This window comes from Cyprinodon tularosa, unplaced genomic scaffold (genome assembly GCF_016077235.1).
Source record: "Cyprinodon tularosa strain WSP-4 unplaced genomic scaffold, ASM1607723v1 ctg103, whole genome shotgun sequence".
Lineage (NCBI taxonomy): Eukaryota > Metazoa > Chordata > Actinopteri > Cyprinodontiformes > Cyprinodontidae > Cyprinodon > Cyprinodon tularosa.
Genome location: NW_024037816.1, coordinates 1,106,533 through 1,133,982, shown reverse-complemented (window position 1 = coordinate 1,133,982; position 27,450 = coordinate 1,106,533). Strand labels below are relative to the sequence as shown.

General features: G+C 37.6%; 1 protein-coding gene across 4 annotated transcripts; it reads left to right on the top strand.

Annotated features, from left to right (window-relative positions):
• The first annotated feature begins 613 nt into the window (after positions 1–613).
• esrp2 (epithelial splicing regulatory protein 2) lies at positions 614–24,358 on the top strand. Of its 4 annotated transcripts, none has more exons than XM_038281020.1 (17): positions 614–691; positions 945–1,097; positions 2,599–2,727; positions 10,746–10,859; positions 11,232–11,346; positions 11,470–11,565; positions 11,826–11,880; positions 12,686–12,796; positions 13,237–13,369; positions 13,561–13,603; positions 15,106–15,407; positions 16,479–16,712; positions 16,850–17,048; positions 18,854–19,055; positions 19,138–19,336; positions 20,233–20,333; positions 23,055–24,358. In XM_038281020.1, the coding sequence occupies exons 2-16, from the start codon at positions 966–968 to the stop codon at positions 20,317–20,319; spliced, it is 2,151 nt and encodes a 716-aa protein (XP_038136948.1). In that variant the 5' UTR covers positions 614–691; positions 945–965; the 3' UTR covers positions 20,320–20,333; positions 23,055–24,358. The 4 variants fall into 4 exon arrangements, with proteins under 4 accessions (XP_038136948.1, XP_038136933.1, XP_038136956.1 ...); XM_038281005.1 differs by having other exon boundaries at positions 620–766; XM_038281014.1 differs by lacking the exon at positions 614–691 and adding an exon at positions 788–808.
• The last annotated feature ends 3,092 nt before the right edge of the window (positions 24,359–27,450 follow it).

Sequence of the window (27,450 nt, the reverse complement as noted above, 5' to 3'; positions counted from 1 at the left end):
GTTGGGCTCTCTTTATGGCATCAAGAAAATTATTCTTAATGCCACATTGCCAGACAGGACACTGTAAAAAAAAAAAAAAAAAAAAAAAAATAAATAATAATAAACATGTTTTGAGTGCATGTACTATTGTTTAGTACATAGAGATAATTATACTAGGCTAGTATATTTGTAGGCTATTGTGAAATGATGATATACCTTTAATGAAAGAAAATACAAACAAAATATACGATTAAATGTTTCTAACTAAACATAGGCCTAAATAAACTTAGTTCTTAAATCGCTTCCAGATAATTTTTTTAATCGGGGGCGTATTTTGTATACTTTTGCTTAATGCAAATTGCCAACATATAAACTTTAACAGCATTCAAAGGGGACCTTATGGCGTAGTTTAGAGTATGTTCCTCATTTACCTGCACTTTGCCTTCTTTATCAGCGTTAAAACATCAGCAGGCTCCACGGATGAGCCTTTGTGCGAACATCCACTTCCTGAATTAGAATCAATTCAGCCAATGGCATTCCAGTATTCAGCCTTAGGTCCCGCCCTCACCTTTCCGACCCAGCCAATAGGCGACGCCTGTCTCTTCTCTGAGAGGCAGAGCTACACAGGTAACTCGGAAAAAAATAGGAGTGGAGGAAAAAAAAAAAAAGAAAGAAAAAAACCTCTGGGGCTTGTTATGGAGTTACTGTGAAGGTAAGACGGATTTCCACCCTTCTTCACCAGTCAAACCAGTATCTCTGGATAGAACAGCCTCAAGTAAAGCAACAGGTAGAGTCTCTGACCGCAAACTCTTCCGTGGCTCCTCTGAAAGTAATCTCCCCACTTTTCTTTCCCTCTGCGTTTTGTCTCAATTGACTTTCCAGCCCTTTTGTTCGCTCTCCTTATCACTTGGAAAAAGGTGAACCCTCGTGTTATTTTTTTATTTTAATCTTTGCTCTAATTGTAGTTTTTACCCTTGTGGTCCCTGATGGCTTCGCACAGTGATACTCTGGTGGTGTTCTTTGGGGCAACAGCTGGTGCAAATGGGGGTAAACTGGGTTCGGATGAGAGGGAAATAATTCTCTTGGTGTGGCAAATTGTGGATCTACATGAGAAAAAGGTATGGACCTTTGTGACCCCTCTTTACCTCTTTCGTCATTTGTTTGGTTTCTTGTGTTTGTGGCGCAGTGTCCGCCCTGTAGTTGAACAGTTTGTCATTTTAAATCAACACGGTGTGCTTTCTGTTACTGCCTGCAGTGCACTATGGGGCTCTCATTAATCTAACGCTACAAGCTCACCTTTTTACGGAAGAGGATTAGGGCCACTGGGAAAAAAAATAATAACTGATTTTTTTAAATATTATTTCAGTTTAATATGGGAAAAATTTAAAATTCTGACTTTAATCTAAAAATTCTGACTTCAATCTAAAAATTCTGACTTCAATCTAAAAATTCTTACTTTAATCTAAAAATTCTGACTTTAATCTCAGAATTCTGACTTTTATTTCAGAATTCCGAATTTATTCTGAATTAATCTCAGAATTCTGACTTTTATCTCAGAATTCTGACTTTTATCTCAGAATTCTGACTTTTATCTCAGAATTCTGACTTTTATCTCAGAATTCTGACTTTTTTTCTCAGAATTCTGACTTTTATCTCAGAATTCTGACTTTTTTTCTCAGAATTCTGACTTTTATATCAGAATTCCAACTTTATTCTGAATTAATCTCAGAATTCTGACTTTTATCTCAGAATTCTGACTTTTATCTCAGAATTCTGACTTTTTTTTCTCAGAATTCTGACTTTTTTTTCTCAGAATTTTGACTTTTTTTTCTCAGAATTTTGACTTTTATCTCAGAATTCCAACTTTATTCTGACTTAAGCTCAGAATTCTGACTTTTTTTTCTCAGAATTCTGACTTTTTTTTAATACTTAGAATTTTGGATCTTAATGTAGATGGGCATCATGAAGGAAGAGATGTGGGAGCACTCAGCTTCACTGACAAAGGTGTTAGTTGTTTGGGAGGGCCAGTAACACATTGGGGAAAAATTATGGAATAAGGCGACTTTTTACGTGCTCGAGGGGTCCCTGGTGATGCTATTTCATTAATGGAAGACCAGAAATTGATTAAAACGAGAGCTAGTTTAGTCTCTAAAACAGACATGGCTACAGCTTGATGCTGACATGTTTGTTAGCTGTCAGAATTCAGTCAGAATTCTGAGATTAAAGTCAGAATTCTGAGAAAAAGTACGAATTCTGACTTTTTTCCCCCATATTAAACTGAAATGATATTTAAAAATCAGCTAACTTATAAAAATTTTTCAGTGGCCCTAATCCTCCTCTGTACCTTTTTAACAGGTGAACATTTGCTTTATTTTCCCACTTATCAAAGGTGGAATTCCACCTTACAGAAAAAAACACACCTTTTTGGTTTAGCATATAAGCTTCTCGACTTAATTGACAATTAACCTGCTTTTTGCAACTACATTGTCAATTGTTTGACCTCTTTTTCATATAAGAGTTAATTTCCTTGTTAATGTGAGGGGCTTATACCATAAATTTGGCCTTTTTGTTGTTTTGTGTCCCCGTCCACGCTATGAAAATCCTGAAATCCTTTCACAGGTTGGGAAGCTTCATAAATGTTTTGTCAAGCCAGACACTTTGGAGCTGACAGATCAGTGTAAAGAAGAAACCGGGCTGACATTGGAGGACATTCTTAATGCCGATCCTCTGGACAAAGTTCTGCAGCAGGTGAGTCAAACAGGCCATTTCAGTATGAATGGGATTTGATCTTTTTTAATGAACTCTTAATAGTCTACCCTGCAGCCTGAAGTGACCCAAATCTGATTTTTTTTGGCCCATATGCGACCTGTATCTGATCTTTTCATGGCAGTTTAAACAACACAGATCAGATTTTTCCCAATGCGATCCATGCCAATGGCTATGTGGTCCTGAATCCGACACGAATCGGATATTTTCAAATGTGACCTGTGTCATGGCAGACGATGATGCGGAGAGCAGTATTTATGTTTAACCATCTTGAAAAGATTGAGTTTTTAAGGTTGGAGAAAAATCACTAGATGCACTCTGGCACTACCGTCCATGTTTACTCTCGTAAACACAGAGCACTCTCGCTCGTGACGTCATTGCATCCTCTACTGCGCATGCGGGACAATTGCGTTATGTCTGCAGTTCAAACAGGAGATCACATACAAGTCACATATATTTGGGAATGTGAGCGGCAACGCAAAAAAAAAAAAAAAACGGATTTCACAAAAAAATCGGAATTGAGCATTAAGGCCTGCAGTGTGAAAGTAGCCTTATTGCTGCGCACTGTCAGTCATCTGGCCTCTGTTATGCTTTCATCTAGCTTCCAGTTTTGAAAAGAAATCTGGTCATGTAAAACACATTGTCATGATATGGGAACTGAAGGAACATCACCTATTTCTGAATAGATATGAATTGGAGATAAAACCCAAATGTTTTATATAGTGTCGGAATATTGGTCCGTTGCTGAGAGGGGCAACGTTACAGTTATTAATATTGAAAAGATGAGGCTTATAAAAGGATTGGACTCCAGAGAAATTAATTTTAAATGGTTAATGGTCTGAACTTGTACAGCTCTTTATTAAATATAAAGACTGACTGCCATACAAACCTCTACATCTTGATCCATGTTGTCATCAGGGAATGTATTTTCCTTAACATCATGTTGAAGCACAGTCATAATTCAGAGAACCAATAGCACCTGCTTCAAATGCAGGTCATAACCCCTGCTAGTCAGTTTTAAAATTAGTTTCCCTTCCATGTTTTTCTCAGGTTTTTGGCATCTAATGTATTATGTCCTTTGGTAAATGTTTGGGGAATGTTAACCTCAGCTCATTAACCTTACACCTAATCTGAGGAGAATAAAAGAAACAGTTGTTTTTCAAGAGAGAATCAGAACCAAAACATCATGTTTCTTCAGGGTATTATATCCTATTAAAACGATTGATAACATTTTGCCTTTAAACAACAATAATTAATAAATTTGCCTTATATTTCAAAGTAAAAAATAAAGGGAAAGTCAGAGATTTAGAAAAAGTTCCTCCTAAATTTAGAAGAAAACCTGGCATTGCAAAGAGTAATTAAAGCAATTGTGGATGTGTTGGATCAGTGGATTCATGAACGCATTAGATACAGTTGATTGGTTATACTGTATCTCAGATAAAAAAAAAATGATATCAGCAGAATTCAGTAAAATTCCCAGTTATGTTGCTAAAAAAGTGTTTTTGTTTTTGTTTATGTGATTGACAGAAATTCTTGACAGTGACATCCATAAAGGCAATAGAAATGTTTCGAAGGGAATGTTGCGTAATTGTCATTAAAGTGATTAAAACCTGAATGGCGGTAACAGGCTCACTGATAGTGGGCTACCACACCTTTTGATATTCTTAGGGAATGATAACCTCTAGTAAGAATACAAATGTTTCAGTACTGCAGAATAATTTAAAGCAAGTATTTATAACAAAAAAACGATTGTTTTTTTTGTATTTAGGAAAAAATAAACAATTATTCCCATGCCTGCTTAAAAAAATATTACATTTGTAATATTGTTAGCTATATTAGATTGATTTTAACATTTAAATGTTAAAGGAAAAGGTTAAAACTTTATTAGTTGACAAGCATATTGTGCAGAATATTATATATATATTATATATTATATATATACACAGTGATTTGTGAGTGCCTGCAGTTGGCTGATTGCCAGATATACCAGCTTAGTTTAAGCTTTTTAAACAAACTTTTGTTGAGAGTCGTCTTCAATTTTCATATTATGACTTCCTGAAAGTGAAAATATTTACAGACAACAAAATTTCAGAAAATGCAGTCTTTGCAGTAACTTGGGGCATTAGGAGCACTGCTTTACTTTATTCACCATGCAGTTGATGAAAGTCCAACCTCTGTAGCAGTATACCTTGTGAAGGGTTTTCGAAGCTGCTGTTTTCATTTGGAAAATAGCAGCTGCTTTTAAAATGGTCTATGAGAGCATGAGAAACTCTGCAGGTTATTAAACCTAAAACGTTCCTCTGACAAATTTTGCCAAGAGCAAGATGTGACAGAACAAGCCTGACTTGGGTATTAAGCTGTAAGCTAATGTAAGGAGTGTCAGATTTCCTGCATTGCCTCTTAGAAAAATGGTCCACCTGCGTGAGATGTCATTGGCCATGACAGTTAAACTGTGCTCACAGCCTGAAGCACAGAAGCTGGGATGGGCAGACCCTTGGGTGTGAGGAGATAAGTTAGTCGCAGGTCTGGTCTTGCCTTGGTCTGATGCATACTGCAGACATCTGGAAGGTAAACGGTGTATCTGGGACTGCACCTCAGTTTTAGGCTGCAGGACAGGGGCATATACTGCTATTGCTCACCTGCAGTCAGACTTCCTTTGCTTATACTGCTGTTGCTGCAACTACCCTAGAGTTAAACTAGAACACCCTAATAGACCCTAAACTTAGGGTAATATCATTTATGTATAGTCTTCATATCTCGGGACATTTGACTGTATTATTAGCTATAAATGGTGACTTAAAGAAAGAATTATCTGTGTGGAAAAAAATCTTAAGTGGAAGTTTAGAAATGACTTGTTGCTTTGCCTTGTTCTGATTCTGTTTTTGCAAACTGGTGTCTAAAGGACAGCTCCTGCAGCACTTTACAAAGTCATCATGTGAGAAACTCCTTTGCTTTTTTTTGGTAATCCATCTAAGTGGAAATGATACTAACCAAGGTCCAGATTCCTTTCCTGCACTAAATACACTTTTCCTTTTGCTCAAGTAATCAATGATAAGAGCTTCTTATGACCATTAGCAGTGCTATAAGTTAAATACATTGCATGCTCTGGCAGATCACTTTCAGGCATTATTTTTTCCTGCTGAAGCACTGTCTTACAGACAATGCCGTTTAATCAGAGTTTGGTTAAAATTATCTCATGATTATGGACTGAGTAAGGTTTTATCTGCTTTAGTTGAGACTGTGTGCTGAACCTTTAAATATTAACCCAAGCACTCAGTTTGTCCTTTTCATACCTTTGTGTGACTTGCCACTTTCTTTTACTGATGGCAACTTTGAAATTAGTTTATATTGGAATAAAAAAATAGCAATTTAAATGCTCTAAAGGCCCAAAGCATGAGGTCTGGAGCAGATGTTTCAGATGTGGTAACAGGTTTCTATATATTAATGGAAGAAGCAGCTTCCCCATTTGATGGGCTTTTTATATTGACCTGTCTAGCCACAGGCCCAAGGACATCTGTCAGGTGAAAGATTTATTATGGTAGTAAAGGCAGGTGTGATTATCAGGGCTTTTGATCTAGTGACTTTAAGATGGTTTTGTTTGTATTTTGATATTGTGTTAATTGCGAGGGCTTCCATTCATTTAAGGTGGATCTGAGATTTGAGTCTCAGATTCTCCCTTGATTGGCTCTGATTAAGGGCCAGCAAGTGAAATACTGAATACTGCAGGATTGAAGCCTGAAGCACAGCTTTGTTGTTTACATCGGGAAGTCATTGAAATAAAATATCAATTCAGCAAGTCAAATCTCAAACAGGAAACAGCCAGGAAATGTTAATTCATCAACTTTGCTTGAAAGCAAAGCTTGATTAAAAATGCTGTAGAGTCCATGAGTTGCATTTATTGCCTCATTTCTCAGTTTTCGCTTTAGTTTGTTTGCTGAAAGAGAACAAAATAGCATCCAGATTTATTGTCGTATTCATCACCATATTCTTCCAAGATATAACAGGAACTTATTCTGCATAGGAGGTATGTGGACACTTTTTAAACATTTTATTTCTTAACTGACTTCCCTATAGATGTCATTTGTTGTAGTTGAGATGCTATTAGATCTTGATGTATCCTCCTTTCTCTTCAAGTTGGTAAATTGGCAAATGCATTAGTTCAAATTAAGTTTATTTTTCCTCAAACTTAAGATGCTACAAACAGGAAAATAAGCTATGCTGCATTTGAACTGTTGCTGACTTGACAGGCTTGGTTTTTCGGATGAAACGGCAACATGTTGCAGCCTGCAGGCTGCACATTATCTTCGACTTCTGCAGACATTGTGAAAGTTTACAGAGCTCTCTTCAGATTCCAATGTTTCAGATCTTAGGCAAAGATGTTGATCGCTAAATATGTGTTTTATTGCTGTGGTGTAGCAGCATTTAGTTTTCAGCTGGAAGGGATTCTGTGTTACAATGTGGGCGTGTAACGGTTTCTGTCACCAAAAGCCTAGCTTTAACATAAAATCAAAACAGAGTGTAAGCTAATGTAAGGTTCAGTATTATGTTTCACTTAAATGCATTCAGATTTTATGCAGATTAACTGATTCATTAACCCCTCATCCCTTAAGAGTTTTTGGTTGTTCAAAAACATTGGTGAAATGGTTTTGACCCAGTCTCAGGTGGCCTTTGTGTCAGTAGCTTCTCTGTGGTGCATGTGTGTGTTTAAACAGTTGCCCACATGGTTTGTCCTGACACTCCCTGCTACTCTTATCAGAGTTTGTTTCAGCCACCTACACCTTACCTCACCCTTACAAACGAGCAGTCAAGCTTCGGTGGAGAGTAAACTCTCATAGAACCATGTCAAAGGCCCTTTTCCTCCCCCTCGCCTTTCAGAGAGAAGTTAGACTGGTGCATGTCTTTTGGAGAAGGGAATGTTTTGGTTTGTGAATTAATCAGTTAATTTCTCTACTTCTCTGAACTCGGTTGTTTAATTTGTGTTTATTTATAGGGTTGGCTGAAACTGGTTATCAATGAAGGGTTTTATGATATAGAGCATATTTACTTAGTAGGATTGTGTTTTTTGTGTTTGTTTTGTTTTGTTGTTGAGTTGAAGAGAAAAGTAAAGGGCGTGCCTTTAGCTGTTCTTTAACATTTGCTTTCCTCTCGGTAATCCGATGTAAGTCTGAGGCGGGGCTGCATGCTCAGCTATGAATAAACCTCCCTCCTGTTGTCACTGTAAATAAGGAATAGTTCAGTTTGGCCAAACTTAAAATGTGCTGTTTAGTTGATCTATAAACATCAGTTGTATAAAATGTTATCGAAATACAGAATAAGAGCATTTAAAAAGATGACCTACATTTTTTTTCCCCTCCAATTTTATCTTCCCCTCTTGAGCTGTAAATCATTTCATTTTTTGACCTGCTTATCTTGTTTTATTGGGACACTAATGAAAGGTATACAGCAGATCTTTTACCCATTGATCCTGGTGTTTATGTGCAACTCTTCTGCATCAGGCAATATTTTAAATGTTGTGGTTAAACTAATTCTAGCCTCTGGTTTTGAAATGAACCTAAATGCATCTAATGTAGTTTGTTCTTAGAGCCACTTTGTGTGACAATGTTTTCTTAATATGTTAATGATCTTAATTTATTTAAGTTTAGGTAAAAATATTTTATTGATGCCAAATAGAAACTTAACATGTAGTAACTCATAGGATTTTTGAAGTTCTTGTACATATCAGGCCAATCCCAGACCGGGCCAAATGCACTACCTCTTAAAAATCGAGTGTCACTCCCAGTGAAGTCTCACTCACAGCTGTGGAGGGCCCCTTGATTGAAGGTAAGGGGGGTATAAACCAGAATGGGGCGGCCTCTTCCCTCCAGTAGAAAAGGAAAGTAGTTGTTGCTATGGTAACACAGTGATGCCCCATGTGCATGGCAGTAGCTCTGTGGCGCAGGTTGACATGCAATTAAAAATATTTCTTAAAAATAAATTGATACAGTTTTTCCTTCTTTTTCCACTAATTTTTCCTTTCCTGTGGCAAAGATGCAGGAAACCAGCGAATTTACGGTGAACATTTGAATGCCAGCTTTTCCTCCTTCTTTAGATACCAGTTACACTCGCTGTCAAGAGAGCCTGCACTGATGGAGACTTGCTATTTAAGGACTGAAGGGTCTCCTCCCCCTTCTTACTACATGGTTTGGGACAGCCCTTAATGTGGCAGAACCTCTGCACAGACAAAGTATTAGTTTAGGGTTAGTGTTTAGGAACCGGGTTGGGCTGTTAATGGCTGTTAGCAGGAAGGGTCTTCTGTGGTGGCCTGCTGGATCAGGAGAAATCTTTAACTGAAGACAAACTGTTTTTTAAAAGTTTTCTGACTGGTGTTTTGAAATTTTAATTTAAATGTATTTTACCGACTATAAAATCACCTATTTTGAGCCATGAATTAAAGCAGAAGTCCAGGAGCATTTGTGAATTTGAATAGTTTTAAAGTCTTAACAACTGCAACTTTGACAAGACAGATTATGTAACTCTCAGTTTTTCAAAACTGGATATATCCTCCATCTAAGCATGCAGGCAGTGAAGGACCTACCATACCTACATAATACAGCAACAAGGCGGGAAGCCTAGTGGTTTGGGCGTTGCTCTTGGGATCCTGAGGTTCTGAGTTTAAGCCCCACTCCCACAGACTGCCACTCTGGGTCTCTGAGCAAAGACCCGTAACCCCACACTGCTCCCCGGGTGGTGAACGATGACAGCCCACTGTTCCCCAAGGGGATGGATTAAATGTAGAGTTAATTTCTTTTAAATGTATAAATGTAGAAGGGAAATCTGAGCATTTGAAACTGTGACTGTTAAAAATGCTACCATACCTTAACTCTAACCGTGCCTGATGCTTCAATGTCTTCGCTGTGAGTCAGCAAGCTGTTTGACCATTTTGTTTTTGCAATTGAGGTTTCTTTCCAGCCTGTTGAGCCCTGAAGCGTTTTTTTTGCTCTTGTTCGCTATTTGGAACTGTCAGATAACCAGACGGTTAAGCAGCATGCCCCAACTTGGACCTGGAATACTCTCCCACTGTCTAAAGACCCATCACAGATACAAGGGGTCATGTGAACCAGCCAGTCACCTTTTAAAGGTCCTTTTACGTCCAGATGTTCTAAACGCCCTTTTACATACTACTGTTAGCATTTTTTTTTTAAAGGTAGTGTCAAATCTTGACAAAGGAGCCCCTGATGCTGAGCTGAAGGTTGTTGGGTCATGAATGTCAGGAGACTCTCTTTGTTCCTGGTTTATTTTTCTTTTCACATGTTTGCAAATAAGCATGTTGCTGTAATGGTTTGTTGTATATTTGTATAAAAACTCTTGATCAGATTCAATGATGGAGAATCTCTGAAATCTTAAATTCATACGAGCAGGGTTGATACACTAGAGCTTGTGCCTTTCAGAGTCTGTGTCCCTCATAAACCAAATAACTACTTAGAATAAAGGTATAAAAAATAACTTTTGTAGATAGAGGATCTGATTTCTCTCTCTAACAGCCTTTACAGCAGACTGATGCAGCTCTGTGTTATAAACAAACATGATTATATGCTGGTATTCAGGCCTGGTTGCTGTCACCATCAGAGCCGGTTAGACTTGTATGGGTTGGTTTTGTTTTTTTCCCCCCTCTTGACAGCGACTGAAGGTTGTGTAAAGAGAATCCGTGATCCTAATGATTAGTGGTGTGATCATTCCTTTCCTCAGTCTCCTCCCTCCTCTCACTCAACAAACACTGAAACCTGTTTTACATGCCCCTCTTCTGACGAGAGACATAAGTCATAATCACACAATCACATAAATTTCTGTTCTTTTAACTCATTTGAACTCTTGCTCAATTTCAATATTGTAACATATACTTCGCAAATATATGTTTAATATTTAAATACACTAGATTATTTTAAGCCCTATCATATGTTGGATGAAAAAATTAAAAAAATCTGCACTTCTCTCAACTGTTTTCTTTGTGTTTTCTCATGCAGTTTCAGCAGTCTGTCTCATCAGAGGTAAAATGCCTCGGCAGAAGTTCATACACACTTTTGGTGAACGGTCCTCTCGTCATCCGACAGGCCCTTCACCCAGAAGCCTCCAAAAAGGTGAAACCTTTCTAAAAAAAAAAATCAACAGGGTTAGGTTTCATGTTTGAATAGTTTTGTTTATTTGAAAGATATTTTATTTCTAATAATTATGCGTTACTTGTTTAAAAAGCATATTTTTTGAAAAAAATCATGGTTCAGCCAGTTATAAACCATTGCTTGTCTTTTATCTTATGCTATTTCAACTCAGCTGGTTTCATAGGGGTGTTTTAGAAACCACTTCAATTATTAAGGCATGCAATCTAGGGTCTAAATGTGTATTTAAGGCTCCTTAGTTGCTCAGAATTTTTGAAAATGTAGGTAAATTCATTGTGTCCTAAATATTTACACCTTTACTTTTCCATAACAATATTTTTTTGCCTTTCTGTTTAGAATCTTGTGCTACCAGATTGTTTCTTTTCATTTTTGGACTTGCGAAAAGAGTTTCACAAATGCTGCCCAAATGCCGGTGCAACGCAGAAGCTCACACTGGCATCCATGTTGGACTGTATCCTTTATATGACAAACATATTGTACTGCAAAGAAATGTTAACAGTTTGTTTGAAGTTGTAAATGTAAAACGGAAGAATCCAATTTGTATAAATGCTGATATCTTTAATGGTGAGCACAGATGTTGGTCTTCCTGCTTTGTCGGAGCAGACGATCGGTGTGAAGGAGGTTAACAGCATGGTGCAGCTGATGCTCTGCATGCTGGCTGAGCCATATAGTAAGTAGATGCTGAAATATTACAGTCATCCACTGCCGTTTTAATAGTCTGGAGTAACATTCTCTGATAATGGGAGGAACATGTTGCTTCGATAAGTTACTATACGGATAATCCAACCTGCACCATGAAGACTAGGCGTCACATTAGGGTTTGTAACCATGGTAGACATCTTCAATAGTTACCTCTGCTAGTTACCTTTACTAACTCATTTTCTTAGCCTGTTAAATCCAAAAATACATAAAAAATATTTTCTTTCTTAGATCACAAATTCTCCTGTGTTGAAACGGTGAACTACAAGTTTGACTCCGGTACATGGTATGTAAACCACATTTTTAAATGAATGCATGTATTTCAAAATATATTTGTGCCGTTAGCACAACTGTTGGGTAAGAGTATTGCTTAAAGACTAATACCCCCCCACCCCCGCACACACACAGACATGCACACAACTCCCGTTGTCTTTAAATCTCAGACCTTGGGCCGAAAGCATTCATTACAGCAACAAGGAAAACACGAGTGTGTCATTAGAGCGGTCCAACTTTGCCATCAAGTGCTTACCTGGATATTCAGTAGCTAAGCAGTAGATCCTGATCTTCTCAGACAGCCAAGAGCCTATTACTTTAACCCTCTGACATTTAACCAAAGGAGTGTTACTGTGTTCAGCACTTAGTGGAAGAGGCCCTGTTTCTGCAGTTTGTGGATGATTAGTTTAACTGTGCATCACTGGGGAGAAACTTTAGTCATGTGTAAAAACACCAGGAAGATAGAATAGAATAGAAAATCACTTTATTGTCCCACAGTGGGGAAATTGTGGTGCTACAGTAGCAAAGGATTATAGCAGAAGTAGGCACGCAAATGTGGACCTTAAAAAAGTGTATAAATATAACAGAATAAGTGCCAAAATTAAGAAAATAAACAAATAAGATAATGTACAGTGTTTTTACAATATAAATACTGTGCTACTGCAGAATAGATAATCAATATACAGCAAAAAATATCCATTACTGTAAGAATATCCACAGCTCTATCAGCTCTTATTAGTTTTTATCACCAGTGCTCAATTTTTATATATATATATATTTTTCTCATATCTATATATTTTGTGTTTTTTTTTCTGCAGCAGTAAAACTGAGCCGGTGGACAGTGAGATGGTGATCAGAGCAAGGGGGCTGCCATGGCAGTCCTCAGACCAGGATATTGCTCGCTTCTTTAAGGGACTCAATATTGCCAAGTATGTTGACCTCGCTGGTATCTTCTCACACCTCTATTACAAAAATTACATGATTTGATCATTATAAAAATGGAACACTGAGGTTTTTGGTCATAAAGAAGAATCGATTGTTACAGTGCTTCTACAACATATTCACTTTTATCTAGTGGTTTATGCTTTTCATTATCAAATATGTATTCTGATCATTAAAACAAATCAGATTTCCATTGCAGATTTCAATAAACTCCTCCTACTTATTCTGCTTTGTTTGTATTTGTGTATCTTAGGAAGCCTATAAAAGAGTTAATCTGTTAATGCTGGATGGAAAAACATTTTATAAAGTTAATTGTTGTTGGTTAATATGAGGTCAGCGGAGAGAGAAGACCATCCTAATGCAGAGATATTGAAGTTGGCTTGTTAATTATTTGGAGATTTCATTGATGTGTCTCTTTTCTTTTCAGGGGCGGTGTGGCCCTTTGCCTGAATGCTCAGGGCCGGAGGAACGGAGAAGCTTTGGTTCGTTTCATCAACTCTGAGCACAGAGACCTGGCTTTAGAGCGCCACAAACATCACATGGGCAGCCGATACATCGAAGTTAGTTTGAACACTGTCATGCCAACTTGCACTTTAATTTTTAGTCTCTAGTTTCCATAAGTACTAGCTTAACAGCTAATCAGGTGGCAGCTTTTTTTTTACTATTGATGTGTTATACCTGAGCACTTTCAGGTAAAATGCACAGGCATTTTTATTTTTATGTAATTATTTATGTTTTCTTTGTAATTTAGGTCTACAAAGCAACAGGAGAGGAATTTCTCAAGATTGCTGGAGGTCAGATTTCATGTTTTCTGTTTTTCCTCACATTCTGTTTTGGCATAAAAGGTTAATCAAAGATGTTTCGTTAGCTTGATTAAAATATGTTTTTAGTTTGTCAGACTTTCTGATCCCATCCCCAGAGGAGTGTAAAGTTGAGGCTCTTTAGTGCATAGTGGCTCTATCTCCGATTACCTGTTTCTGCTTCACTCCAGTGAATCTCTGGCTGCATATCTCTGTCTAATGAAAGGCACTTTGTGGCCAATGCACTCCCCCTATGCCCACCAATACCAGCCCCTCTGAGGCCAGTTGCAAAGAAATGTTGGGATCTGAGCAGCTCACCTGTTCAGTTCCGCTTTTGTTGGACTCCCGTGAGGCAGAGAGGGTGGGTGCCTGCTGAAAGGACAGAGTGGCTGCTGTTACAAAAGGGGTGTGAAAAGACAAAGCAGGACCTGTGGCCCCCTGACCATCGAACAGCGGCCAGTAATCGTACATGACAGAGATAGGAGACACACTAACTCTCTGCACATAGCTTGCAGTGGCTGCTAGCCAGGACCTGGACTTTACACAGATGAGTGAGGATCAATACAGGTCGAAAACTTGCAGGACTTTAAGCAAATAAATCAGACAACAGGGAGACTTTTTATTTAGTCTCAGTGAAAGCTGTAAGCAAAAAAAATCACATGGTTTCTAATATTTCATAACTTCTGTTCAGTAAATAGTTGAGGTTATCATTTAGAATATTTCTTTAATGCTTTTCAGTTGAAGTCATAACAATAATGTTAGTCATGTCTGCGTATGCAAGACTTCTACTTTATGTAAATGACAAAATTAATGTTCCATGCTGATGTATATTGATGAATAAATGTTCATCCTATTTACTGTTAGATGATAAAGACCTAAAATAATTTGGTATCTTTAATTTTATTTCTATTTTTTGGATAAAGGTTGATTAACATGGGTATACCTGTTAGTGGGATGTCTATTCTCAACATAAGACTTTTGATACAAAATTTTATTCAAGTTACTTAATTTAAAAATATCCAGTGTTAGGTTGAGTTTTCTTTATTTTTTTTTGCATTAGGAACACGATCCATAACAGGAAATAAACAAACCAAATGCAAATTAATTTTAATGAGGGTCTGTGAATAAAGCATGGTGTTGGATCCTAAGCAGTTGAGGTGCATCCGTGCAAACTTTTATGGATAGCTGCCAGTTTCCTTGTGACTAAACACCAATTTACATCTTACTGCTTTGCAGGAGACAGGATGCAAGCATTTGGGTTGCAGTTCACAGCATATTTAAGTTCCATTCATTGTTTTGAACTAAACATATCTGACATAAGGAAAATAAAATGATACTTTTATACATTAAGAAATTTAAATCTGCCCCACAGTGCAGGTTATTTGTTGATGTTTATCTAAAATAATCAATCAAGTTGGTAAGATTATAATAATGGTGTATATTCCACATAAATATTGTCTATAATCTAATCTATCTACCTTTAACATATCGTTTAGGGACATCAAATGAGGTGGCACAGTTCCTGTCTAAAGAGAACCAGGTGATTATACGAATGCGTGGCTTACCGTTCACAGCCACCACGCAGGAGGTGCTGTCCTTCCTCGGACCTGAAAGTCCCGTCACAGATGGCGCAGAGGGACTGCTTTTTGTCAAGTATCCGGACGGACGGCCCACTGGAGATGCATTCGTGCTTTTCTCCTGCGAAGAATACGCTCAGAACGCACTTAAGAAGCACAAACAGATCCTGGGAAAGCGGTACATCGAGCTGTTTCGAAGCACTGCAGCAGAGGTGCAACAGGTATGTTTTTGGGGTTTTTTTTCTTATTCCTTTTTGTATGCTTAAAAGCTTTGTTTATTTTTTAAACATACATGGAAACTGGAACTTTCTGAAAATTCTCACATGTGAGGCTAAAAAAATTATGCAAGAAATGCTGATTGGGAAATTCTAGTGGAATTGAAGCTACTGGTTCTAGTGAGTCTGTTATAATGTATTAAATTCTCACGAAAGGTTATATCCCAATGAGTGAGTGGGGGAATCATGAACAAGATAAGTCAATATAGCCATCTGCAGACAGAGGAGCCATTTGGTGCCAGGACAGCATGGTTTTAGACCTCACTTTGGAAAGGCACATTAAATGTGGCCCATGCTGATGGAAGGGTTTGGGATGGAAGGGATGGAAACTTCTGGAAAAGAAAACAAGTAACAACAAAAACATTAGTAAACCTATATTTAGCACACAGCTCTTATATTTAATGTTTACTTTAAGGGGAAAATTGTTCGGAAATGGGGAAAATTAAAGTAATTTAAAGGGTTTTTAATTTTAGAACACCAGGGGCCTTATAGAAATGTCAGTGGTTTTCATACTAAAACATGCTAAACATCAAGAACAGGATTTTGGAATTGTGTTAACCCATCACTGTATGAAGTTTTGAATCATTTTTGAACCACATTATTTAAACTAAACAGAGAGATAAAATAATAATTGTCGATAAAAAGAACCTTGGTTGCCATTCAGAGTCTCACTATCTGAACTTAACACGTCAATCACTATTTAAAGTGAGCGTTTAAATGGATAGGATACAGTTTTATTGTTTTATTTAACCAAAAAATGACTTTTTGAGATAAAGCTCTTTCACAAGAATGTTTGACTAAGACGTCAACACAAGCGAAACCAGCAGCTTCCCCAATTTTTGAAAGATTGATGTCATGGGAACAGGGAGAAGTCAGAAAACATCCCTAAACATGCTGCTTTTATTTCATGTTACGTCTGCTTTCTTAAAATATTTCTCCGGCTTAGATGTTTGGTTACGGCTATATTTTCCTTTTTTACTGAAGGGTTATTTATCAAATCATATTGTGTTTTATCAGGTTCTCAACCGTTATATGTCCACACCTCTGATCTCCACGCTGCCCCCTGCACCCATCGTACCAGTCTCAGTCCTCCCAACGACCCCCTTCCTGCCAGCAGCCAGCAGCAGCCGCGACTGCGTGCGTCTCCGCGGTCTGCCGTACACCGCCGGCATCGAAGACATCCTGGAGTTCATGGGGGAGCATACCGCTGACATCAAACCCCATGGAGTCCACATGGTCCTTAACCAGCAGGTCAGAGCGCTGTGAACACACAGGACCAGTGGAAACAAGAAGCTCAGCTTTTAAAATCTGTGGTTAGAAACACGTACTTAGGTTGAGCTCTCACCGTCTGCTGAATTGTGATGGTTCGGTGATTTCCACCTTTGTAGGGCCGACCCTCTGGAGATGCTTTCATCCAAATGAAGTCACCTGACAAGGCTTTCTTGGTGGCCCAAAAGTGCCACAAAAAGACGATGAAGGACCGGTATGTCGAGGTCTTCCAATGCTCCACAGAGGAGATGAGTATTGTTCTGATGGGAGGGACCCTGAACCGCAGCGGCCTTTCTCCACCTCCCTGCAAGCTTCCCTGTGAGTTATCACTGACTTCCTGGTTGTTTGTTGAGGATTAGAATATTGAATTAATTAACATCCGAATCAAGAGTCAGGTTTCACTCAGTCTGGCTTTTGTCATAATGACAATGAATGGGTCTGAAGTATTTAAGAATCGGGTTCCAGCCAGTTTGACTGTTTTGATAAAGTGTTTTGCTGAATAATATTGGTGCATCTCCTCAGTCTGCTGGTGGAAACATTCCTGCTTTTGAAATAACTTTATGTGCACAATCATGGGTATAATACTAATTAACTGGGAAAGCTTCAGCCTTCATGAGGTCATTGACCTGCCACAGCCTGGAGTAGAGGCAGTATTTAATGTAAATGCGTTCAGATGTCTGTGTGTTTATATTGTTAGTATGAGGGCACACTGTTGGTGTTGTAAATACGCTTCTACAATGACATTAATGTCCTCAATTTATTCAACTTAAAATGCATTCAAAACAAATATCTATGAACTAAACGTGTAGTGATATAAAAGTAGAAATTGTTGCAGAAGTTTTAAAATTTTCAAAGGTTTTAAAACATGCTTAAACTTTTAAACTTCCTATTAGTTTCGACTGCATTCGAAGCTCTTCTTTATATATTTCCTACTTCTCTGGGATGCATTTACACAGATTAAACAATGGTTCACCTTACTAAGATTTTAAGTAAAGATAATTGTTTCTTAGCTTGTGATCAGTGACCAAATCAAGCATAGGATTAAGTTTAAGTTGGCTAAATGGAAAAGAAAAAAAAAAACATGCTTGAAAAAGTAAAATGAGAATTTCAAATACATCATGGCTTCCCTGGTTGCTATTCATGGATCACCATAGTTAATGACTCCCTTGTTTCAGAACCTTCTTTATAAAAGATGCATTGATGATGAAGAGCAGCAGCTGAATTCTCTTTGTAATCTGAAACAATCAGCAAGAGGGTGAAACTAGGGTGTGGTTCGAGGAGGACGCCTAACCCAACGCAAAGATGACTGTCTGCCAGCTGAGCAAGCGTTCTAGTGGAGTAAAAAAAAAAAAAAACAAAGCATCTCCAGAAAACACAGAAATGTCTGTAAGAGCACCTTAATGCTACTAAAACTGATTGTAGGAGAGACTTAAAAACTGGAGGGATTTATTCCCATCTGTAAAAAGTTTGTAAACCTCACCCTATTGTCTGAGCATTGGTACTCGGCTTGTTGACATGTCATTACATCTGATACATACCACAAATTCCTTTGAGATTCATTGAACACAACGACATATTGTCGGTAAATTCAAAGAAATGGTTTGCTGTTGGGAAAACCAAAAGTTTGCCTTCTCAGAATTTCATCTAGAATTTTTTTATTTAATCTGTAAAGGTAAATTTTGGACCATTAAGAAAAAAATCCAGTTCTGTTCCTCCCTATCCAAGGTTAAATCTTGATTGCGATGTAGTCTCTAGTTGTGGACTGTCTTCACTTGAGGAATGTGATGGTTGTAACCTATCTTATCTTGTTGATATATCTCTCTGTTGGAAGGCAACTCTTCTTCTCCTTGCACTCACCTGCTTGCATACAGCACATTTTTATGTGCCTCTTGAGGCACACCCTCCATGATGATGATAGGGGTGTGGGTGGGGGGGTTAACTGCTGGACAGCTGTCAGGTCAACAGTCTTCTCTGCAATAACTCATAATATTATACATTTATTTAAAAATCTGTCTTTTATAAAATGAAGAGGGTTGTTTCAAAATGAATGAACCTTCTCCATAATATAGTAGTTTATTATGCGGTACCTGTGCACTAATTCTGTCTGAACCATCTTCCTGTAGGTCTGTCTCCTCCCACAGCCTACGCTGCCTACCCCACTCCTCCAGCCATCCTCTCTGAGGCTGCCCTGTACCAGCCCCCCTTATTGGCTGCTCCTAGACCTCAGACCACTGTGCACAGCCCTGCTCACGCTCTGGCCTACTACCCACCTCAGCCACATCTCTATATGAACATGAACATGAACTACACTGCTTACTACCCCAGGTCAGCTTCACCTCTACTGTTAGAAACAGGGCAGGTTTAGAAGGTACAGTAATCTAACTCTTCACCTCTGTTTGTCTTCTAGCCCCCCAGTCTCTCCCTCCACAGTCGGATACTTTGCAGCTCCACCAGGAGCCATGGCGGCTGCGGTAGCAGCCCAGGCTCACCCTGCTGCAGCCACTGCCTCCTCTGTGTTGCCTCAGCCAGGTTCGCTGGTCAGGATGCAGGGTCTACCATTCAACACTGGAGTGAAAGACATCCTCAGCTTCTTCCAGGGATATCAGGTGAGAGGAACCAGTACTAAGACCAGAAAAAAAAGATAACTGGAAATATTACTTATGAGTATTTGTGCCAAATATTTTTTTTTTTCAAGAATTGTTCAGCTTTGTGTCCTCAGAACAAAATCAAACTGGAATTTAGTGAATCTTATTTTTTCTGCATTTTTTTTTTAAAACTGCAGCTAAATGCAGTCACGCTTCTGTTGCACCACAAAACAGAAACGATTCACTATTTTTCCTGCAAAACCCCGGAACCATATTGTTTCATTAAGTTACATTTGTTCACTGTGCTCTTCCACTCCTCTTTGCTGCAATACTTATTGCTGCCAGCCTGAATTAGATGGCGTCCCTTGATGCAGGTATGACATGACAGGTGCGGCTTTACGTAGTTCATTTGAGGCGAGTGGTGGGTTTGAGATAAGGGCAGGTTCTGGTTCTGCTGTTTGACATTGGGGCAGATGCTTTGGTTCTGCTTCTGGTCTTCCTTTCATTGAATGCTGGATACGCCTTGTCAGCAGGAGTGTGTATGTGTGTGAGCAAGTAGAACTCTGACCCCAATAAGGAAGTGATTTAAAGATGCATCTGGAGAGATATAGGTATGCTTTGTGTGTTTATGAGAGCTGATTTTCATTGTTTGTTGAACCATTCATTTTGTGTCTCCATTATGATCTCACACACGGGTCCTCAGGAGGAAAACTTTCTTATTAGTAGAGATTCTGTCATCTGGTTTCATTGTGTCCTGTATTCTGTGATATGTATTTTTGTGTGTTTGTTTTTTTTTGTCCTCTTTCTACACTTCTGTATCTTTTTGTTTGGGTTGGAAAATGTTTATTGTAATGTGTTACATAATGTTGAGGCCTCTCCAGCCTGACCGTGTGTTCATCGTTGTACTGTATCTATAGTACGCCCCTGACGAGTACAGCGGTGTGGTTCAGATGAACGAACAGGCCAGGAGTCTGATTCAGCCCAAAGAATGGCTCTGCCTTTAGGGACTCACCCCAAGGTAAGAAGGAGCAGGGAGGCAGAGTGGAGATGGGGTGCTTCCTTCACTACAGTCTCGAACATGTGGGAAGAAAATCTTAGCACAAACTGGCTAATGCTATTTAAACCATAATACTTGGCAAAAGTGTTCTTACATCTTGAAGACTTTCTTGTTAATCACATTACAGCCACAAACGTTAATGTATTTTTGACATCTCTAATGTGCTAAGCTAATACAAAGTAGGTCATGTATGTAAAGTGGAAAAAAAACATTCCTGAGGGAAATATGAAGTACTATTTCACTGATGAACTCCTAAATGGCCTATTACTATTTAGATGCTGTCAGCTTCAAACAGTTAAGACGGAAATCATATTTAACGGCGATTTAAATGCAACGCCTACAGAATTTCAGACCCATCTTCAAATTCTCAAATTTGAATTTAAAAACAGCATTTTAAAAAGCACACAGCAGACATGTAGGTCAAAGAGAGCATCAATCAGAGAAGCAGCTAAGTGATGCTAACTCTAGAGGAGCTGCTGATATCTAAGAGGTTGATGGGGAAACCTTCTTCCAAACATTCTACAGATCTGGCCTTTATGAAAAATAAGCAAAAGGAAATGGAAAAGAATATAAAATCCTATATAGAAAATCACTTTTCCTCAATGGGCAAATTATTGTTTACAGCTGCCAAAAGATTATATAAAAAAAATTGTCACAAATGTGCACCTTAGAAAATTGTATAAGAATAACACAGTTAAGAATAACAGTTGAAAAATAAACAATAAAATACTGCAGTGTAAAGTGTTTTAAGAATATAAAACTCTGCACCTTTAGAATAAATAACCAATATACAGCTCAGAAGAAAATGTGTGGGTTTTTTAACCCAATCTTTTAAGGGAGGGGGGAAAAGGCCTCACTGTGATATGGTAGTGCCAGTATTATGCTGAGGGGATGTTTTTTTTTTTTTTTTTCTTGGACAAGAACAGGGAATCTTATCAGAGAAGAAAACCCAGACCTTTAATCCGGTAAAACATTTTTGGGATACTGGAAAATTGTTAAAAGATCTTTTATGACCTATCAGAGTGATTTTGAGCTCTATTTGCAACGACAGAAGTGCAACTATTTCAGTTTCTAGAGTTGTAAAGCTGGTAGAGACTGACCCAAACTTAAAAAGAGCAAAATAATATTTTTATTCGTGTATTTTCCTATTTTAGTTTCAACTAGGGCTGCAACTAACGATTATTTAGTGATAAATCTGTCATTTACTTTTTTTAATGAATCAATTAGTAATCGGATAGCCAAAGGTTCCTTTAAAGAAGTTTTTTTTTTTGGAGGGGAAATTAAACCAGGTTAAACTAAAATTTCTGGATAGAGCATATTTACATACAAATGTTTTATTTTTTTATCTTATAAGCAAAATGTTTTTATAATTTTGATATAATCAAAGCTCTAAGTGGGTCACTCTGTCAGCTAAAGGCACGTTTTAATCTCTACACTCCAGTTAACGATTAATCGATTACCAATTTAGTTTATGATTATTTCAATAATCGATAAATCATGATTAATCCGATTAATTGTTTTAGCCCTAATTACAGCTAAACACTACTAGAAGTAAAGTAGCACTAAAAACATTGACGTTTCTGACTGTCCTGATCAAACCTGGGTTTTGAACACTTTTGCAATGAACTATTTTCATTATAATGTATGTTTGGTAGCTACTGAAGAGGGGATTAGCCGTCCTGCATGCTCTATATATGCCTAATGCTTTTCTTTACCATTAACAAACATTGTATTTATATTTTCATCTTAACATCTTTTCTTGATCTGATTTGCATGACAACTAACTTAATTTCCAAAATCCAATCTGACTTTCTTAGTAATTTTGTTTGGGTTATTTTGCAGACACATCAATAAGAAAACAGATAAACATTTCATCAAATGACTGAGCTATTGCTTTGTCTCAAAGGATGTCCTTTTTTTTCTTTTTTTAAAGCCCTGAATTAGAAGAACCTCCTTTAAATTCTCAAATGCCTGCCGCATTTGAGAATTTAAAATGTCGGTGATGGTTAGTTGTTTATTTTTGTACCCTTTAGGCACAGCTGTGTCCCAAGAATAGGAAGAATATCTAATGTGTTTCTAGTCTGTGGTGGTTTTTGAATTCTTGTTAAAGTTCAGGTCATATTTTCCTGGTATTGTAGGAGATTTAACCACTTCTTTTTTTTTTTATACCATATTTGGCAAGTTGGTAAAAGTTAGCAAGAATGACAAAAACTTGTCATCTTTAGAAGTTCCACAAAACACAAGAAAATGTTGGAAGGGATGTGTCTGTGTCTTATTCAGTGAAACAATTGATCATAAGCAGTAATTTTGTGTCTACTTCACTGATATGCTTTCCTTACTCCACAGTTTTCTGGATTTTTCTGCTGCTCTGCTTTTTTATGTTTTCTTGTGTTATTTTGATGGATTGTGTGTGAAGTTCGGTAGAGGATTTCAGTGCATGTGGACTAAAAGCTGCTTGTCGTCTTGTTGGTTTCAGGTGTATGAGAACAGCATGTCCTCTGTTTTCACCTTTAACTCTTCTCTCTAATCTCTCTGCTTTTGGAACTGGACTGGTTTGATGAGCTGATCTAACACCATTCCTCCTCAGTTGGTTGAGGGCTCCCTCTAGTGGTTTCCCTTCACATTACATGAGACTGCAGTCACTCACTGTTCCTTTTTTTGTTTGTTTTCTGTCTTCTGTAGCTCCAACAAGATGCTGTACTTATTTTGCATAACTTTATTGGTCAGTGCAGCGGCGAGGCCTTGATCACCTTCCCCAACGAGGACATTGCACGGCGTGCAGTAGCTGAGCGTTCAAACCATCCCTTCTACGGCCAGCAGATCCACCTGGCTTTCTGTAACTGACCGCCGGCCCTCCATCTCTCCCCACCACGCCAAATCCTTCAGAAAGTGCTCCAACTCCAGTGTATTCCAACTCTTTACAGAGCATCTACCAACCTCTTCCCTCTCTGTATGACCTGACACTCCAGAGCCTGAAGCAGCGAAACGTTGGGAACATGACTCTGGGAAGAAGTGGGTCGTATCCTGGACTGACCATGCACCCACTCTCTATAGCCAAACTTACAGATGCATGTCTTCTCATCCAAACTGTACAGACCTGTGTCCTGAAATGCTTGAGGCTGTAAATATACAAATATACACTGTTTGTCTGGATGTATCTGAAATGCCACTCTTTAACCACCCACAGAATTTAGACTTTTGTGTTTATGAATATTTTTTGTTAGCTCAGTGAAAAAGGAAAAGCTGTGTGGAGGTTTGGCATTCAGCCTCCAGTGTTTTAGTTGTGACATAAGAGAAAAAAGCCATATAAGGAATACTTTATACTACTGAGAGCAAAGTGAATTAGTATGCTATGATTTCAGATATAGCTAGTTTCAGGGACTTAGTTTGTACCACTTAATATGACATCTATGTCAGTGTATGAATTTATTTGTTTGAAAGCATTTGTATTCTGACGACCAGCGTGTCCCTTCCCTTGAAGCATTTTGTAAGCACTACAGATTCAGCCATTTGCTCACAAGGGCAGATATTATAAGCTGTGCATCTTTAGCATTATTGCAATAAATTTGTTCTAATTTTATCGATGCAGCTTATTTACAAAAGCAGACATTTTGTTAAGTGTAAAACAACATATGCTTAGGTTCCTGAATTTTTTTTATGTAATGATCGACTCACAGCTGCTGCTTATTTAAGATGATAGAAACCAGTCTGCAGCACGATTTAAATCCTGTGAACAACCAGTGCCATGGAAAGCTGCACCATGCTTTTTGTTTTATTTTTTGTTTTCTCAGACAAAGGCCTGCAGAAGGTGTCTTAGTTTTCCTCCTTACCAAGTCTACATTACCCAGAGTGCAATACAGGCCTATAGGAGGCATGAGCTGGGCTCTGGTGGCAGATGAGTTATTTGTTTTCTTGCAAGTTCAGGATGTATGAATTTAGATCTGTGTATTGAATGTAAACAATAAAAATGTCAACAAATAGAAACATATCAGTTGTTTTCTTAACAGTGAAGAGGTTTCATATATTAAAGTCCTAAGTTCTTTTTATGGATTTTCTTGTTGAATTGTGCAGATTTGGTTGGTTTCAAAGCATTTCGGCTAATTGAAAGTTTGAACAGAAGACTATTTTGTTAAATATGCTCAAGTTTATTTATACAGATGTTTACCAAAGTTTTTGAAGATTTCTACTATGAAACATTTCTTTAAAACAGCCGTTTATAATGTAACCATGCTGTGACCCCTGAGCAACAGCATAGTTCACTTGATCAGTTGTTCTTTATGTCCTTAAAGTTTTCCTTTGAACTTGGACCTGTTTTAGTATTGACTTGCTGTTAAGGCCCTGAAGCACAACAGCCTTCTCTGCTCATTGTGTGCTTGGACAAAAACAAAAGGACAAGAAATGTGTGGTCAAAATAACTATTTAGGTGCATCTCCCGAGTTTAGAATTATATTTTTAATCATTTAGATCAGAAGTGCTTGTTGGTTGAAATACTGCATCACTGCAGCAATCGGCTTGTACCAGTTTTTAAACTCATCTGCTTCATCTGTCTTTTGATCTGCTGTCAAAAGAATGGCTACCAATACTGACCGATGAATTGCAAGGGTCAATGTTCACCTAAACTTCATACATTATATACACATCTTTATCGTATCTTGAAATTTCTAATTTTATTTTAGACATTTTCATTTTGAAATCTCTATAAATGCTTAAATGTCATATATGATTAAATGATGAAATGTTCTATAACTGATTTAAAAAAAGAAGAGCAACAGAATACAAAAAAATTTCAAACGTATCTGAGTTGTTCTATTTTCAGAAGACTCTAAAGGCACCCCCTGTTGTCCTTGAGGGCCCCATGTTGGTGACCCCTGCTCTATGGGCTTTAGGTTGTAGAAGTTTCCACATTCCACATCTATTTCCGCCTTGGTTAAACTGTTGTTTTCCCTCTTTCTCCCCCGTGGTTTCCATTGTCTACCAAAGTCTTCCATAAAACAACTTTGACCAGCAGATTTATTTTTAAATATAAAATTACATTTATACAGTGCTTTGCATATCTCACCTATGGTTAAATATGGGCGTGTTAAGGGCTGCACTTGCGTGTCCTCATGGTTTGCTCAATCTAAAAATATTTACAGTTTTTGCTTTGTAATACATTTCCCTTTATTCAAGTAGGTGAGACAATTTGCATATGGAATAAGATGATTTATATCTTAAATGAGAAAAAAAACAAAAAACATTCATTATCCTAATTGAAGTGCACAATATTTAATTTTAAATTAAATTTCGAGAGCAGAAATACCCATGCCTCTGGAAGATCATCTTATTTACCTGCTTTATTTAATGGCAAATGCACTTATTTTAAGGTTTACTTTTTTTTGCAGTGTAATACTAAATAAATTTTTAAAACATGATCTGTTTGTTATTCTCATGTTCTGTACCTACATTAAAAAATACTCGTGCTCCACCCTAGTATATTCCTTGTAGGACTATCCTGTTTTGTTTGTTGTGATCTATTAAAATAATCCAGGACCCCTCTCTGAATTTGGTCTGGAACTGCCACTAGATATCAGTACTTTTGATGCAAGCAGGTCCTGCTAATAAAGTCATATTAACACTTTTAAACAGCTTATCAGCAGAAGGAAGCACAGAGCAATCCAACCCTTCCTGTTAGCAGGCACTGTTACCTGAATTTGAGAAGGAACCGCACCAAACTGTAGGATTTGTGCTGTAGGACCATAAATTCAAAATCAGATGTAAAATTGGACTTCGTCTGAGATCTGAAAAGATTTTAGACTATTGAGAAGCAACTGAGACTTTCTATGCCCTATTGCTGAGGTAAGATCCGTTGTGAAGCACCACGGATATGAAAGTGGGTTCTAATATCCTTCCCTCCTGATCAGTGCTTGTTTTGTCTTCTTTAAAACAAACGCTATGCTGCAGATGTAGCTCATGGTACATCATGGTGTGGTGCCCTTTGAGGTAAAGTCTTAAGTAACCCCCCCAAACTCTTGAATACGCTGTGATTCTAAATGGTTTTAAGGCAGTAGAGTCTTTGTTGCTTTATGCACCTTTACCTGAATGTTTTTCCTCCACTAAACTTTCCCATATGTTTGAATACAGTACTCTGCAAACAGCCAGCTCCTTTAGTATTCATTATGTGGCCTATCCTGCTTGTGGGAAGACAAGGTGAACCTTTGCTGGATATTTTTTAAGTTGCCAGTTGTGCCCATGATAATAAAGGTACTAATAATAAGATGTCTGTATTAAGATCAGCCTTGTTTAGTTAGATAATATCAAAATGTTCAGAGGGACATTCTCAGTTTTAGTCTGTGCTAGAATACGGTTTGTATGGACCAGTTTCCTTTGTTCTTTATTGTTATTATTGGTTAAGAATTAAAAAGCAGTCACCATTAGTTGATTTGAAGTAATTAGAATATTACTTTAGTAAGTTTCAAGTTCTTTCAGTGAAAGTTGTGGATTTTATGGACAGAAAAATGTGCCGACTGATTAAGGCAAGCAGTCATTAAGATTCCTGATTCCTTTTCCATTTAGGTTGAGAAATTATGAGTTAAACCAGAAGAAATGAAAGGAAAAAAAACAGCTTTTAGGGAAAAATAGTTAACACAGACCCATAAGTGAGTTTTTTGTTGTTTTATTGAGATACACTACATTAGAGCCTACAGTATGATGCAAGGTATCATCCATTCCCTTTGAATAATTTCAGAAAAAAGCACTGCAGTCTTAAAAATTACAAAACATTTAACATACAAAATATACAAGAAATTACAATACAAGGCTTGGTAAACATCAGCTAAACCTGTATTTCCCTTTTATCTTACAAAGTGTTTATATATATATATATATATATATATATATATATATATATATATATATATATATATATATATATAATTAGTTTCAAGAGACACCTATTTACCTCTTAGGAATGACATCCATTTTATCTGAACGTATCAAAAATAGAGTTGTACAGTCTTTGCAGCCTCACTATCATCTAAAATAGGAACAAGTTGTTTGATCTTTGGTTGCCACAGAAAGGAACAGTAGCCAGAGTTCAGAG